A 15,292-nucleotide genomic window follows, 5' to 3' on the forward strand; every position below is an offset into this window, starting at 1 on the left:
AAAACCAAAAAACAAAACCTAAACAAAACCCAACAACAACAAGAAAAAAATCCATATCAAATATGATGTTGTGATTTATTGCCCAACTCGTGACTTATCCTGACTTAATGACAATTGTTAATAAACATGATTCTGAACTGAAGGCATGTTCCTACAAAACAGTATACACTGTGTTTATGGGAGTTCATAGAGACACCACCTGTAATAGATGGTTAAATACCATGATCACGGATCTTTGATTGGTATTAACTTTGCTATCTATCAGCTCTTCTCCCAAATCCTTAAGTGTCACCACTTATTAAAATGTTGTTGTTCATAGGACAAAGTTTGATTCCTCTGGAGTCTAACTGAATGCAAACAACACTATCCAGGATAACGTGTTGTACTTTTTTTTTCTCTCTAAATGACTCTGTATGTATATAAACTATGTATGGTCGTTTCTCTAGTTTATGACCAGCTTCAAGTGTGCAAGCTCTTTGGTCTACCTCTTTTCATCCAGATATCTCAGCAACTGTAACTAGCCAGGAGATTTTGTTTTTTATGGGCATCAGTGATTCTCACAGGACAAATCGCATAAACTTTTAATAGGCCTTGACTTGAGAGGTCAAAGGTTTCAGAGTTACCAGAGTCAAATCACAACATGTCATGCCATCTAATATGGTGTAAACATTCATGTATCCCTCAGGATAAACTATAAAGATTTATGATAAGACTATATTTATTTTGGTGGTCCTCTTACTTGCACCATGATCAGGCCAAATCCTCCTCACCTCCTCTTTTGTGATGCCTTTGGTAGTAAAAGAACTGATGCTCTGGCATAAAGGAATCACTGTAACGCTGGAGTGGCGTGTCTGGTAGTATATTTCTTAGAGTGTCTATTTGAATGGAATGTGTTTATGGGTCTCTACATCTGCGCTGAGTGTCTCTTACGGATGGTGGCGGCAAACCCCTGGCGGGAAAACTCAACAGGGAATGTTTTCCATCCCTAAGATGGTCAGATTTGTGTGGAGGGACAGTGACTCGTGGGCGGCTAGACCAGCCTGGATGGATATCTGAAGTCAAAAAGCAATCCACTGTGACCCAAGGTTAACAGAACCCAAAAAAATCTGTTTATTAAATCATGATGAAATTATATGAATGCCTCTCATAGTGTTATTAAAAGTACAGGTTAAATCAACACTTAAATCTACAAAGTGTAAGTATATGATCAACTTCAAAATGTAAATAATACAAGTACATTGTATTTCAATGAGTATTACCTCATCGAATGGTGTTTTATTTCACTAGATGTTAAATCCGTGATGGTCATCTCACCTTAGCTCAAACACTGGACCCAGGGGAGGGAGATAACCTGGTAATTTCAAAGGTTTGAGATTAATCAGCCAGGCAGTATAGCAAGAACAGCCAAACATTCGTTGACTCAGAAACTGTTCCACAAGTTCACTCTGTTTGGCTACAGTGGTAATGAGAATACCTCGAGGATATTACAACAAGACTGATTATTTTGTTCAACAGGTCACGATGGTGGAAATTCTTTTTTCTGAAAGTTTTACTTTCGTTATTTCACCTTCGCTGCATTGAGAGTTGACAGGCAGATGTCTGACAAGGGCAGAAAGTGGACGTGCAGCATCAGGACTCCAAGTGTTGATGGTGAGCACATGTCCGCAGCCATCTCCTTAGCAAACCACAATTGCAGTTCACTACGGTGATTGCAGACACTTAAAGACAACAAATGCACGACACTTGTCTTCATGTGATTGATCAGAAAAAAAAAAAACAAAAAACAAATGTTAGCTGAATGAAACACTGATTATGTCAGAAACTGCTGGAAATAACAGATTACATTTGAAGTGGTCCACAATCCATTGCTGCAGTGGTGGTAAATTCACTTTAATCAGTTGTCCTAATCCTTGTCACTATGAAATTGCCGGGTACTCAGCGGTCACGGCTCCCAGTTGAAAATAAATCCAACACATGATCCTGGTGAAATAACAAGTTGTCATTTACATGGATTAAGGTGTTAATTAGTGAGTTTTCAAGATCTTTGTTGATGGAGTTGGACAGCTTTTCGACAGAGCCAGGAGAGCTGTTTCCCCTTTTTTCCTACTCTCTAAACCAGGCTGTGGCTACATATTTAACACAGTGACATGGAGGTAGAATTGATTTTGTTCATCTCTCTGACAACAATCTGGGTAATTGTATTTCCAAATTATCAAGCTAAAGTCCTTTCCTATGTGTGTGTCGTATGTGTAACGAAACTCCCACACACCCAAACTTTACGTGCACACACCCTTGGGTGTTTATACTCGCAGATTTAATAGTGTTTATTACTCCCATGAAAACAAGCTCTCAGTAGGGATAACATTTAGGATGAGGATGCAAGGGGCTTTCTCACTATGCTTTTTTTTTTTCTGCTGGGAGGGGATTAGGTGCTCTGATGAAATGTCCTGTTTTCTTAATCAGGAGTGACGCTTGAGGCACAGCGTGGCTGGAAAAAAAACCCCAACAACAACAACAACAACAAGAAAAAGAAACCAAAACAAAAAACAGGGGGAGCATACTAGCAACTAAAAAAGAGATGACTCATGCTGTTAAACCTGTGCTGCTCCTCTCCTCCTCCTCATAGCTGTTGCTTAAAAGAGGCATCCTCCTCATGAAACAGACCATTTGACCTGAAAAATTCTGTCCTGTTCCTCTCCATAAAACATTTTCTTAAGAGAAAATGAGCTCATGCAGTACGGAGGCGCACACAAGGAAAATGATCCATTTGGAGGCAGGATGGGATTCTTCTGGGTTATTTTGTGCTTCTATGAGAGTTTGTGCTGCTGGAGTGCACCATAAATGTGTAGTGTATTTGAGAGAAGGAGATTGTATGTGATAATAAATGGCCAGGCCCAAACAGTTGATACGATTGCATCATGACTTTGCCCTCGTGACAGAAAAGCAACACAGGCCAAACTTTAAAGTCAAAAGTAACTTTATTGAACACACACACACATTTTATGTGTGGGTGAGAAACAGCGTAAGGGAGAGAAAGTATATGGAGGAGATGGGTAGACTCATTTCTGCTGAAGCTAATTTTCTCGAAATATTTCACATGAATATTGGCAGGAGTTGCGCTACAGAAGACAAAAGGAAATGAACTGGGGCTGCTGCAGCCAAAGACAACACACAGTGTGAGAAAGTCTCGCTACAGTTACTGCTCACAGCACAGTGAGAGACAATCTCACTTGAAGCTATTAAAAACTGCCTTTGGATATATGAAACACAGTAAAATTAGTTGGTGAGAGAATATTTGTGATGCAGCCGGGGAAGTATTAGCTTCCTTCAGAGTGAAAAAGAGCAAGAAACAAGCAAATTGTGGCGTGTACGGTGTTGTGCTATTATTAAATGGGAGGGATATTTCTTTTGTATTAAAATACTCCACAGAAACAGACTTAACTCTAAAAAAATGTTTATCTGACCTCTATTTCAGTGTCATTATTTCAGGCTTTAGTTCAGCCATTTCAGACTGGAGGAGTAAACATCCCCTAAAATGAAACCCACGCTCAGCTGCTAACAGTGAGGCTATGAAGTGAGTGATGAAGTATGAATGGCTGGGTAGGTGGTGTCTTGCTGTAAATGACACCTCCCCTGTGTTGAAAAAGAGCAGAGGGCAAACCTGCACCGCTTGGCATCGGCTTTCTCCTACGACACGTCTTCTTGATGAGATCCATGACTTCAAGCTTCTTCAGAAACACTGCTGCTGTACGCTCAGCTCTGATGTCACGCTCAGAGTGGTGTTTGTCTTTCTGTGTGCGTGTGCACTAGTTTTGTTTGAGCATACAAGTATCTGTATGCTTGTCTTAAGTGGCTGTCTGGTCTCTACAGCTGTTAGATAAATACAATAGCGTAAATAGAGCTACATTTCCCTTTAATTATAATGGAGGAGGAGTAAAAGCAGCGTGTAATAAAAATACCTTGGAATAACTTGAAATTCCACATAAAGGAATGGTACCAGCTTTTTGGGAAATACACCAATTCCTTTCTTTCTCGTCCAGAATTAAACATAAACATCAGTGCCACTATCACATCTTTCCTGTTAATATGAACTTACAACCAAAAGATAGTCAGTTTAGTTTTAGAGATTAAAACAGCAAGCCTGGATCCATTGAGAGATTAGTAATTCATTTAAGTTATGAATTAATGTAGTGATTAATTCATGTAAATGAAATGTGCGAATGTTATACATTTATCATTTAGCTTTCAGCAAAAGGATGAATTACTGCATTTCCCCAATTTTGGTCCACATATTATAGAAATGTGATTTTGACGTATCACATCACATTATGAGATGACATCTCCATACATTCAGTTGCGCAGAAAGTTATTGTCGCATCTTTTCATCTCACTCACAGCAAGGCAGCGACTGAACACGTCTTAAAAATTCAAACTGCTCTGCTACTGTCTGCACCTGATGTCCACAGTTTCTGGGTGCCAGAGCCAGCGAGCTGCATCTGACTCGCACCAACATGCCTCCAAACGCAGCACTGAGCCATTCACCATCATCTCAGCTCCTCACACGGTCGAAGCTGCACCCAGAGAGATCTGAGACTCTAAAACGCCCGGGGAGAGGCTGCCTTACTGTCAAAACAAACCATTCCAATCAACAGTGGCCACTTCTGCTCTGTGCTTCTCTCACAGACGCACTCATTCATCCACTCTAGGCCTTTTTTTCTATACATCTACATCTACTCATACATGTCATTTGCAGTAAGTGATGCTCTTGTTTTACAAGGTAAAAAATTACATCAGAAAAAGATTTCAGTTCTTATTTACACTCATTTACGCTAAATCAACAAACACACATACCTACCACTACTTCCATTACTATGTTGCTCCCATCAGTGTGGTGCAAATGGAAATGAGTCCCATCAGACCCTAAATAATGTTTCAGGGACAAATTAATAATGAAAAAAGAAAACAAAAGGAATAAAACAATCAACAACGTCTGACATAGGCATACCCTTTCAGAATGAACTTCTTCATAATGTGAATCAATGAATATCAGTAATAATGCTTTGGCAAAATATTTGAAATTTTGATATAAGATTGAGGAATGAGGCATGAAACTGTCTCCTAAAAACAAGCTGCAACAGAAAATACATGCATCATGTTATGTATTGCATGAATATCACAGCACATGAGATTGTTTAGGAAAGAGTTTAGTGTTTAGCTTTAATAAAAAAAAACAACAGAAGCATGTTTTTAGCACGGTGTGGTGTCAGCAGTGTAGAATATTTGCTTTCAAAAGTGAAGTCATTACATTAATAAATGCATGTACAGTTTTTGTTTCCCTCCTGGTAGAGCTGGGAGAGAAGTGGGTGGGGACTTGCTGAAGTGATGGCCAGGACTGCTGCAGAATGAAAAACCTTCTGGACCATCACGTGGAGGTATGGAAGCAGAGCTCTTTAAATTGTCATTCCAAACCAATAAGCATTTTACATTATATAAGAAAGGTCATGGACACACAGGAGGGAATTTTCAAAGGGAGTCAAATGGCTTATCTTGTGAAACTAAAAGATGAGGCAGCCTCTAATGTTTTGATGAGGTTGTTGGCCTGCTGTAACCCAAACAGGACATAACTCAAGTAAAAATAAAGAAACTCTGTATGGGCATTGATCAGAAAACTTTGGATGGAGATTATTAGCAGCAAACCTGCCGGCTTGCTCTGTACTTACACTCTGGGTGCTGCCTGACAGTCAGTTGTCTAGAGACAGAGACTCTTGGCAGTCTGTACTAGAGTAAACGTGGTCCTGTCAGCACTGATGGAGAGGCCTTGCAGAGGGCAGGACTTTCCAGGGGAAAAGAAGCAGCGCAGTATTGTTTAGACTAGGTTTGAGGTGGTGGGCAGGCATCCAACTGGCGATGTCAGAAAAGGCTCGTGGAGATGTGTGCCTCGACCTAAGCGGCTGAGGATCGAAGAAGAAAAACTGTGGAAACAAGTTAACGGTATATCTACATTACCCTGTGCACAGCATGAATACTTAAAGCAGGAACGCCTGTTTGAGCAGGTTAGGATGGTCACCATCACTTCCATTGCTGAAGGGCGGAAAAAGGAGTCAGGGTTGGCTTGGGTGCAGTGGCAGAGACAATTTTTCGTTTTTTACTTTGGCAATGTGTTGAAGTGAATTTCTGAATTTTTGTGAATTTTTCACAGAACTCTTTATTTCTTTTTATTTTTCAAACGTATTAAACCAACACTTATGTGTGAGCGCAGAATGAAACCATCTCTGGACAAAAGGAGAATGTGGATAACAACGAAGAGCACAAAGAAGGGAAAGGCGCTGATAGTGGAAAACAGTTGAGTTAGATACGATGTCAGGGGGTTTCTCTTGGTTGTAGAGTGATAGCACAGCCTGTTTGAGAGGAGCCAGGCTGACTGTATTTGCTGGGTGTGGCCACAGACATGAGTGAAATGAGTGTGTGAAAACTATCACTGCACCAGACAAAATTCCTCCAAGCATAGAGGATACACGAGCAAGTATTTACACAACATAATTCAATGCAGACTGAAGGGGTGTAAAAAAGGTTTTATCTATTAATGACCAGGACAAAATTTAGATTTCGGGAACTTTAAGTGTCTTTGTAGAAAAACCTTGAATGACAAAGAACCCCTTAAATGCAAATTATTCTTTGTCGCTAAGGTTAACATTTTAGCACCACAGGTTTTAGTGGTTTAGAGATGGGCAACTTTTCCATTCTCGGATTGTGAAGAAGTGTTTTTGCAGTTGTTTATTCTGCTGCAGCAGGATGCTTTGTCTTAAGGAAGAATCACCCCTTTGGAAAGCTGGAGCAGGGCATCTGCACCTCCCTACTGGAAATTTGGCAAAAAGGGGAAAAATCATGAATTTCATAACACACTTTTTACATTTAACTCATTATTATCAAAAAGAAAAAGTAAATACTTAACAAAGCAATTTCCCTCTCTTAATAACATCTTCTTACCACGAATTACAACAACTTTTGATCCCTTTATTGATGCGTCTTGTTTGGGTTGAGTGTACAGGTGAGGTGTTCCTAAAAATGCCACAAGTTGTTCTCCAAAAGTTTCTGGTTTGATTATATTGCTATTTCTCTGTAACAGTTAATAGACAAATCAAAAAATTCAGATCTTAACTTGCACATTTTTTTTTTTTTTGCACTCAGGCTTTCGTATCGCGAGAGCAGGGTAAGAAAGAAAAAAAAATCGAGGAAAGTTGAGTAGAGCAGGGATGAGGAAAAAGCTGTGCAGAGAGAGAGAGAGAGAGAGAGAGAGGGAGAGAGAGAGAGGGACTCAGAGTTTTGCCATACTCATCTCCTGGAATGCATCAGCTCCTCTGACTTATCTGTGCAAAACCAACACACAACTGGATGCGCACCAGCAGAGTCCAAAAGTTACAATGCGCATTTATTTATAGCAGCTCAGCTCAGCTCGCAGCTTTGAGTGATTTTTCTTCTCCTCCGCAGTTCTTCTTTTCTTCTAAACGTTTATTCAGCAATACCTGCCAGTAAGACTGAAGCGCTCCTCTGTCGGGTCTGAGGCGAATCTCCTGTTCGGGAGACAAGGTAAAGAGAGCTCTCACCCGTGCGCACTTTTTCTACATTGCCATTTTTACGCAGAATGACTTCATAACGTGGTAACGGTGGAAAAGATATCAACTCTGAGTTGTTGCTGTTTTGATTTTTTTTTTCCTTCTGTGCGCAGCATCTCATGCACTTATTTTAAAAAAATGTTTTGCAGCTTTGACTCCACCGCAGAGGTCGTCTGGCTGGGAAAGCAGTTAAGGTGACTGTTATTCTATGAGAGGGGACATGCCGGACAGTAAGAGAGGAGGACGGCTGCTGCAGTTGGCCGTGGCTCTGGTGGTCCTGCTGTCCCTCTGCGCCGAGCAAAGAGACGCCACCGTGCTGGTGGACACCGGGGAGACCGAGCTCGTGACCAGGCAGACGGACTCCAGGCCCAGCAGGGCCAAGAGGAGGGGAGGGACGGACGTCCTCAGAGGGTAATGTGATCATTTGGAAACATTTTTAAGCATTTCATTTGAAAGCGTATCTTCCTGTTTTCGTTGGAGCAGGTGTCTGCTCTGCTCACGTGTAACTTGCTGATCCTATGTGATCACTGAAGTTCGCCAAAAACGAAGCAAAACAAAACAAAACAAAAAAAAAAAGAAAACTTCGTGCGTTCTTAATAAGGCAGACAGAAAGCCATGAATGACATTGTCTATGGTGGGAAGTTTGGAGCAAAGTTTAGTCATTAAATACTGGCAAGAATATCACATTCCTGCTGACTGCAATAATAAATGACATCCAAACAAAGGGGACCATTGGTCGTGTGTGGCTGTGGCAAAGAAAGAGAGAGAGAGTCTAACCCTCTAGCTGGCCAAAAACACCACACCCCAGTTGTGGATAAATCACATCTGCAGCTGTACACAGTGGGTCACTGCTGGAGAGGTTATGTGTGTGTGTGTGTGTATGTGCGTGCTTGTGCATGTATGTACTCGTGAATAAGAGAGGGAGGATCGGAGAAGTGTGTGAGAGAGGGGAAAGAGAGGCAGACAGAAGGAAAGCAAAAGAAGGAAAGATAAGATGCGTTTGCGCGTGTGCGCGCGCGTCTGTGCAGTGATGACAGCAAACAGCTGATGAAGGTCACACAGTAGACAGCTCAATGAGCATTATCCACAGGCATTTTTATTTGACAGGGTTTAAGTTAATTTATCAGAACATCTGGGTTCACCGGCAGGAAGTGCATACAGGCAGCATACTGTGTCACGCTGACTTACTGCCATGAGAATGTTTGAGATATCAGGCTTCATCATCCGCCCCGTGGATCTGTTTGGAGTTACCTTTCTATGGCTACACTGACCCCTGGGTCACTGTTAACCTGCGTGCAAGAGGATGGCCCAAGAATCCACTTCCATATCAGATGATATTTTTAATCATCAACTTTCTTGAAGCATTTTGTACGATGTAATGTTTTCCTCACCAAGAATATTTTGTATTGGAAATGGCCACATGTTCCATGCCAGGCTGTGCCAGACAAGAGAACCATAGCCTAGGTATGTTGTTCTCATCCCAGGGGCCAGGATCATAAGATAGCTGCACGTGTGCCTCATAATTTGTCTTTTTCCTGGTAGAGAACATTTCCTGGTCTTCCCTGACGCAGCAACACCCTTTGAGTTGTCAGAAATAGGCTTCGCCTCATGTTACGTCAAGAAACAAACGAGATGCTTTTTGGAAATGTGATGGCTCCGATAGGGGGTCTGTGAAAACATCGTCTCAGAATCTGACCTTTGTGTTTGCATATCCTGAAAATAGTCCTGGAACTTTTGGAGGTCTCAACTGCAATATTCCCTTACACCTGCTGCTTCTGATGAAGTGTTTTTTACAAGAAGTTGCCATAAAGACGAACCTGTAACTGATGTGTATCAAAACAATGTGGGCCTGTCGTCAGACCAGCGTGACATGGATTACTGACCTTTTGCTGCTGCGTCTTCAACAGGCCAAATGTGTGCGGCTCGAGGAACAACGCCTACTGCTGCCCAGGATGGAAGACTCTGACAGGAGGGAACCAGTGCATCGTTCGTAAGTATTTTCTTAATGACTTCCAAAGGGCTTCCACAATTCAGTATATCATAAACTCAGGTCAGGTAGACCTCCTCCTCATCATCATCATCACTAGAATCTGCCAACCTGCTTTTTTATTTTACCTAATCAGTCGTAGAATATTACACATCCTGGTATTAGATTTTACATCCAAGTGAAAGATAAAAATCACCATCCTGTTAGCAGTAAACTATCAGTTTTTCACCAGCAACCAAATACACAGACTTTACACTGATATTGTCTGGGGCTTTAGGAAGTATTATGTTTATTTAACTTTTTTTTACCGACCAAACAACATACAGATTAGCTGAACAAATAAGATATGATATGAAGATAAGCATTAGTTACAGCCCTCTGATGTGCAAAGTGACAGTATGTTACATTATTTGAAATTGCACAGATGGAATCAATGTAGCATAAATGGGTACATAAACTTATTATTATTTTACTTGTTCAGTGACTGTCAGATCACAGCTGTCAGGGACTGCAGTTTTCAGACACTGATAATTTTGATAGGCAACATTTGCTGTATCCAGATGCTTCAGAGTTGGACAAGGTAGAAAACTAAGCTAACACTAATGGGGCACGTTTTAAAGTCATTTTACAGTAACAGTTGTTGGGATGGGAGTATTGGAATTAAAATCCTCACCCTCTGCTGTATACAGAAGAGAATAATGCAAAAGTTAAGTTCTGCAAAATACTGAAAACATAGTTTATGCGTTCTTTGGGTGCACAAACTAACTTTCTATTTTTTTATCTGGTATTGACAATTTTACTCGTTAATCAGATTCATGCATGGAATTTGGCTTCATTTATCTGAACTGGCAGTGAGTTTAAAGAATCACCCAGTAATTTCACATTAGCAATTTCTTACTATGGTTAATGGTGGAGATGAGCCAGTAACTTGACCTTAAGCAAGTACGAATGGATCAATAATTGCGGTCCATTTATTCTGGTATTCTGTCAGTGGTTTCTGTTACTCTATCCTTGAGTCTCTACTTGCTCTCGCTTTTCCCCTCAGTAGACAGAAAGGGCCGAGTGGCTATAGAGTTGTGTGATTGCTGTCTGGCTGGTCTGCTGGCAGGGTGCCTGTCATGGCTCTAATGACATTGTTTAGCAGTGGGGTTCAGAGAGTAGGGGTCAGTGGCTGGACTCTACCTGATGGGAGTTGGAGGTAGAGGACCATGCCAGCAGCCGTCTGTGGGAAAGAGAACAAGGGAACGAAAACACAAACTGAAAACTCCAACTGATACACATTTATGGCAAGAAAAACTCCAAGAAGAAAATAGCTAGGTGTCATGGCCAAGAGGGCCTCTATAACTTTACCATGATGATGGCTAAAAGGAAGATTTGGCCATATTTGGACTGTGGTCTGTTTGAGTTTAGAAATATGATAGACAAGAGGTCAGTATGAGGTTTAGGCCATGGCCTCAATTGTGCCGAACAAAATTCTAACCTGAAATTTAAACCCTGCAGTTGACAAGCTGACAAAGGGCAGGAACATAACATGAATTTGTTCAGACGCATCCTAGGATTGTGTGTCTTTTAACTGAGAAGTGGACTTTTCTTCCATCTTGCATCTGACAGCAGATATTTATGTTGTTTAACAAGTGTCATATTCCTCTTTGCAGCCATCTGCCGGAGCACATGTGGAGACGGTTTCTGCTCCAGACCCAACATGTGCACCTGTCCTAATGGCCAGATTGCCCCATCCTGTGGATCCAAGTCAGGTCGTCCAGCGCCTCCCCTTTCCCACCATGATACACAGTGAATCCCTTTGAAGCTTGCTGTCATTAGCTTATGGGTTTATAGAGATTTAGTGATGGGAACTGGTACTTATCCAAACAAATAAACAGGCATTGATATATGTAAATAAGAGTGTGTATCAGAACTTAGTGTGAAAAGCATGGCCTAGACTGCACCTCTGTCAATTTTTTAATGAAGGAGCTAGCAGACAAATTCTTCATTTTATAGTAAAATGACAAGCAGAGACAGAAAATATGCAGCCTCGTCATATATTTAGTTGGATAGACGTGAAAGAGACTACATTTGACTCACATTAGTTTATTTTTCATTGCCTTTTTAATCTTTTTTCCTAAGTTTTCTCCTCATCATGAGTAATGCGTACTAACTAGCATGGTACAAAAATATGAGACGCTACCCCAAAGAACCTGAAAACATCCCCTGAAATTGCATAAAGATTGCAAAAATCGATATATGGTGCAATCATGCTCTGGCAAAAAGTGGGCAGTCCTGTCAGTTGTTGTGTATGTTCTTTGGAAGGTGTCCACCATTGACATCTCCTCCATGTTGCTCTCTTGCAACTCCCAGAGCTTCCATCCAGTGTGCCCATCTATTTGTAAACCATTTCTAGGAAATTACTTCTGAGTGTGACTTTCAAGAAACATCTTTCAAAGTGCATTTAGTTTTTATTATCAATTCATTCTGAAATATATGTTTGTGTGACTCTGAATTGAAGTCATAGCTAACATTTCTCTGTTTGTGTGTTTGCATCATTATGCCTACAGTCCAGCACTGTAATATTCGCTGTATGAATGGAGGAACATGTGCTGAGGATCACTGCCTGTGTCAGAAAGGCTATGTGGGAAACCACTGTGGACAACGTAAGGCTCATCCTGAAAACACCACAAGACACACTTCACCGCTGTCAGCATATTCTTACATCAGTTTAGATTTATATGTGATAGGAATATGCTATAAAACCACAATTAGAATTTTTTAAGATTGTTTTCTGGACCAGTAAAACGAATGTTAGCTGCAACTTTGGTTAATTTTAAAATAACACTTGACTGAGACTTGATCATATGGGCAAGATGTACGGACGGTCAGATGGCCAGATATCTTCATGTCCCCTTTTCTGCTTCTTCTAAATACTTTTGAGTTAAAAAAAGGTCGGTTGAATGTATTTGGAAGAAGAAGCGAAGGTAAATTTTGAGCTTGCTAATGAAACTTCAAAAACATCAGTCACAGAGGACAGACTAACCTCGTGTTCTTTGACCTTGTGTATTTACCCTTGCCGTGTGTGTGCTGTGTGCTACATTTTGGGTGTGCTTGACCTCATTTGCCTGCCAGTGACTGCTGGTTTCTTGTCCCATTTGACTTCTTTTTAGGGATGTCATCCTCTTCCCAGAGCACTGTGTTTATTTCAGTGTCGACAGTGTTATCATAATCCACAGATATGATGGCAATTTGTTTAAACTCTAAATACCCTTTAAATTCCCCCAAAGTCTACAGTCTTTTCTTTTCTCTTTTCTCCCGCAGCTGTTTGTGAAAATGGCTGTCTTAATGGAGGAAGGTGTGTGGCTCCCAACAGATGCGTGTGCACTTATGGCTTCACCGGGGCCCAGTGTGAGAGAGGTAAGGACTCAGCATTTCTCTCACTCATCTTACATCACACTGTCTCTGTGCTCTACATTCACTGCTCACTGCTGCTGAACTGTGTTTTCAAAGCCACATGTGCTGCTTTTGTGAAAACGTGACTCGTGATGTTGAATGGCGGTTGTTTTTTTTTTTTTTTTTTCTGACTAAAGACAACTCTTGCTTAGTCATACCACTGGCTCCAGGAATGCGGTTTGTTGTGGAACATTTGCATGTGAAGCTTGAGCTCAAAAATGACCATTATTTTCCACATCTGCTCTCAAACGACGCTCTGGGGAATGTAATGTCTTTCTAAATGTGTGCTGTTTGTTAACTGAAGACCTCCCAACCTCCTGTGGTTGTTCTCTGGCACATGTGAGCAAAGGCTCCAAAATATACAAGCACACGCAAAGTGAGGGCTACCTGCCTGTTTGTAAGGGGAGTGCGCACGTATGCAGGCATGTGTTATGTGTATGTGCCGGAGCCTGTGGCAGGGTGACCTGTAGAGGTCAACGAGGTGACCTTGTAAAGATAATGTTTGGATTGGCAGCAGATCGACTAATTAGCATTGTCCCTTTTAGCAAGGTCATGAGTCAGAGGCCTGTCAGTAGGGTCTGGCTGAGTGTTTGTCCTTTGGTTTACGCTCTATGCACAAACATATTTAACCCTGCAAGTAATTAGACACTATCTGGTTGCCTTGTGGGTTGCCACCAGCCTTATCTGCTGAAAGACTCTTCTGAGTGTTCTGATCTTGGTTTCCAGTTATTCCTGTGAAAGCCTGGCTAAATAGAGACAGAGACTTTGGTGGAATTCAAATTAAGTGGTGTTTTTTCATGCACAATCTTCCAGATGTTCATATTTGGTGGGGAATATAATGCTGGTGTGTCTTTTGTATTGATTACTTCCAAATGAATAATGTCAGGGTAAGGAGTGTGAACAAATCTGATTATAAAACACTGATTTGCCATCTAAGGGGACTTCTTGTTTGTCTTTCTATGAGTGAGCCGCAAAGCTTTTGTTGTTGTTGTTGTTGTCTTTTTTTATAGCTGTCCTTTTTAACAAAATGAATGCTCATAGAAAAACCAACACAAGGACATTAAGTTTAAATATATACATATTTTGACAGAAAACTTGAAGGCTGGGGCTTAAGTTTAACTTTAGGCAATATTAGGTAGAAAAACAACAAAAAAACTGCCAAAAAATATAAGCTGTGTGTATGTCTTATGCTGTGAGTGCATCTTCATTCATTCATCAACAAAGTATACTGTGCTGACTTCAGGTGAGTTGTCACAGTCATGATTAGGCCTCCAGTTTATTTCTTATGTTGCTGTTATTTTCCTTTCCCCTTTTTGGCCTCTGCCTTTTGTCTGTCTGTCGTTGTGTATATATGCATGGAAGAGTATATTGTGGGTGTAGCACTCCTGCTCTCTCTCTATTTCTTGTCTGATCAGCCTGGTTACCTGTGTTGTATCTTCTCATGAACCCAGCAGTATATAAACTGCCAACTAGATAAATCCTTGTCGTGGCCAGTTTGGATCACTGCAGCCCCGTCTGTGTTCTTGCTCGTCTGCAGTACCTGCCTGTCATGCAGCCATGCTCACTGCCTTAAAGCACGCTCGATGTATCAAGCAGGCTCCCCTGTTGATTCTAACATCTCTGCGATTGGGTGTTGGTGCTTCCATTAATTCTGGGATTTAGATTTACCTGAGTTTTGTCATTGCATCATATTTATTTAATTTATATTGCTGAATTTATTTGTGTAATTCATATTGAATGATGTTGTGTTTATTGATGGATACTTTGTTAAGTCATTAGTCAGATCCTTTATGTAATTTGTCTGACAAATAATCTCCAGTGCCAGCTCCCCAAATGTGAGGATAATCTGCCTTATCTGTTTTGCATCACTGTAAATATTTCTGGGTTTTTGATCATTGTTTCGTAAGACAAGCAGCTTGAATATGTTGTGTTAGTCTCTTGTGATTTTGGGGATTTTGTCCCCTTGTATTGCCAAAATCTAATTAATTATTTATTAATTCAAAGAGTTGACAACAGATTGCCCAATCATAGAAATAACTGGTGTTTGCCAATTTATGAATTTATCAGCCTGTTTATGTTTCTACGTGGAGAGGTAGAGAAAGTAGGACATTGGATGCAGTGGTGTTTTGGGTTAAGTTACTTTCATAGGAATTTCCTTGGCCAGGATCCATCACTTCGCAGTGGAAAGCCATTGTGCTCTCGTACAAACACAACCACATGCATAAAGCGTACACACCATGGACGTGCACAAGCC

General features: G+C 40.9%; 1 protein-coding gene across 1 annotated transcript in view; it reads left to right on the forward strand.

Annotated features, from left to right (window-relative positions):
* The first annotated feature begins 7,311 nt into the window (after positions 1 to 7,311).
* Positions 7,312 to 15,292, forward strand: part of fbn1 (fibrillin 1) — a 60,104-nt gene continuing 52,123 nt past the window's right edge. The window contains exons 1-6 of the mRNA XM_029497399.1: positions 7,312 to 7,587; positions 7,763 to 8,024; positions 9,521 to 9,603; positions 11,256 to 11,354; positions 12,153 to 12,248; positions 12,907 to 13,002. Of these exons, the coding sequence (XP_029353259.1) occupies positions 7,822 to 8,024; positions 9,521 to 9,603; positions 11,256 to 11,354; positions 12,153 to 12,248; positions 12,907 to 13,002 (577 nt within the window). The 5' untranslated portion in view covers positions 7,312 to 7,587; positions 7,763 to 7,821. The remainder of the gene's footprint in view (positions 7,588 to 7,762; positions 8,025 to 9,520; positions 9,604 to 11,255; positions 11,355 to 12,152; positions 12,249 to 12,906; positions 13,003 to 15,292) is intronic.

This window comes from Echeneis naucrates, chromosome 3, assembly GCF_900963305.1.
Source record: "Echeneis naucrates chromosome 3, fEcheNa1.1, whole genome shotgun sequence".
NCBI lineage: Eukaryota > Metazoa > Chordata > Actinopteri > Carangiformes > Echeneidae > Echeneis > Echeneis naucrates.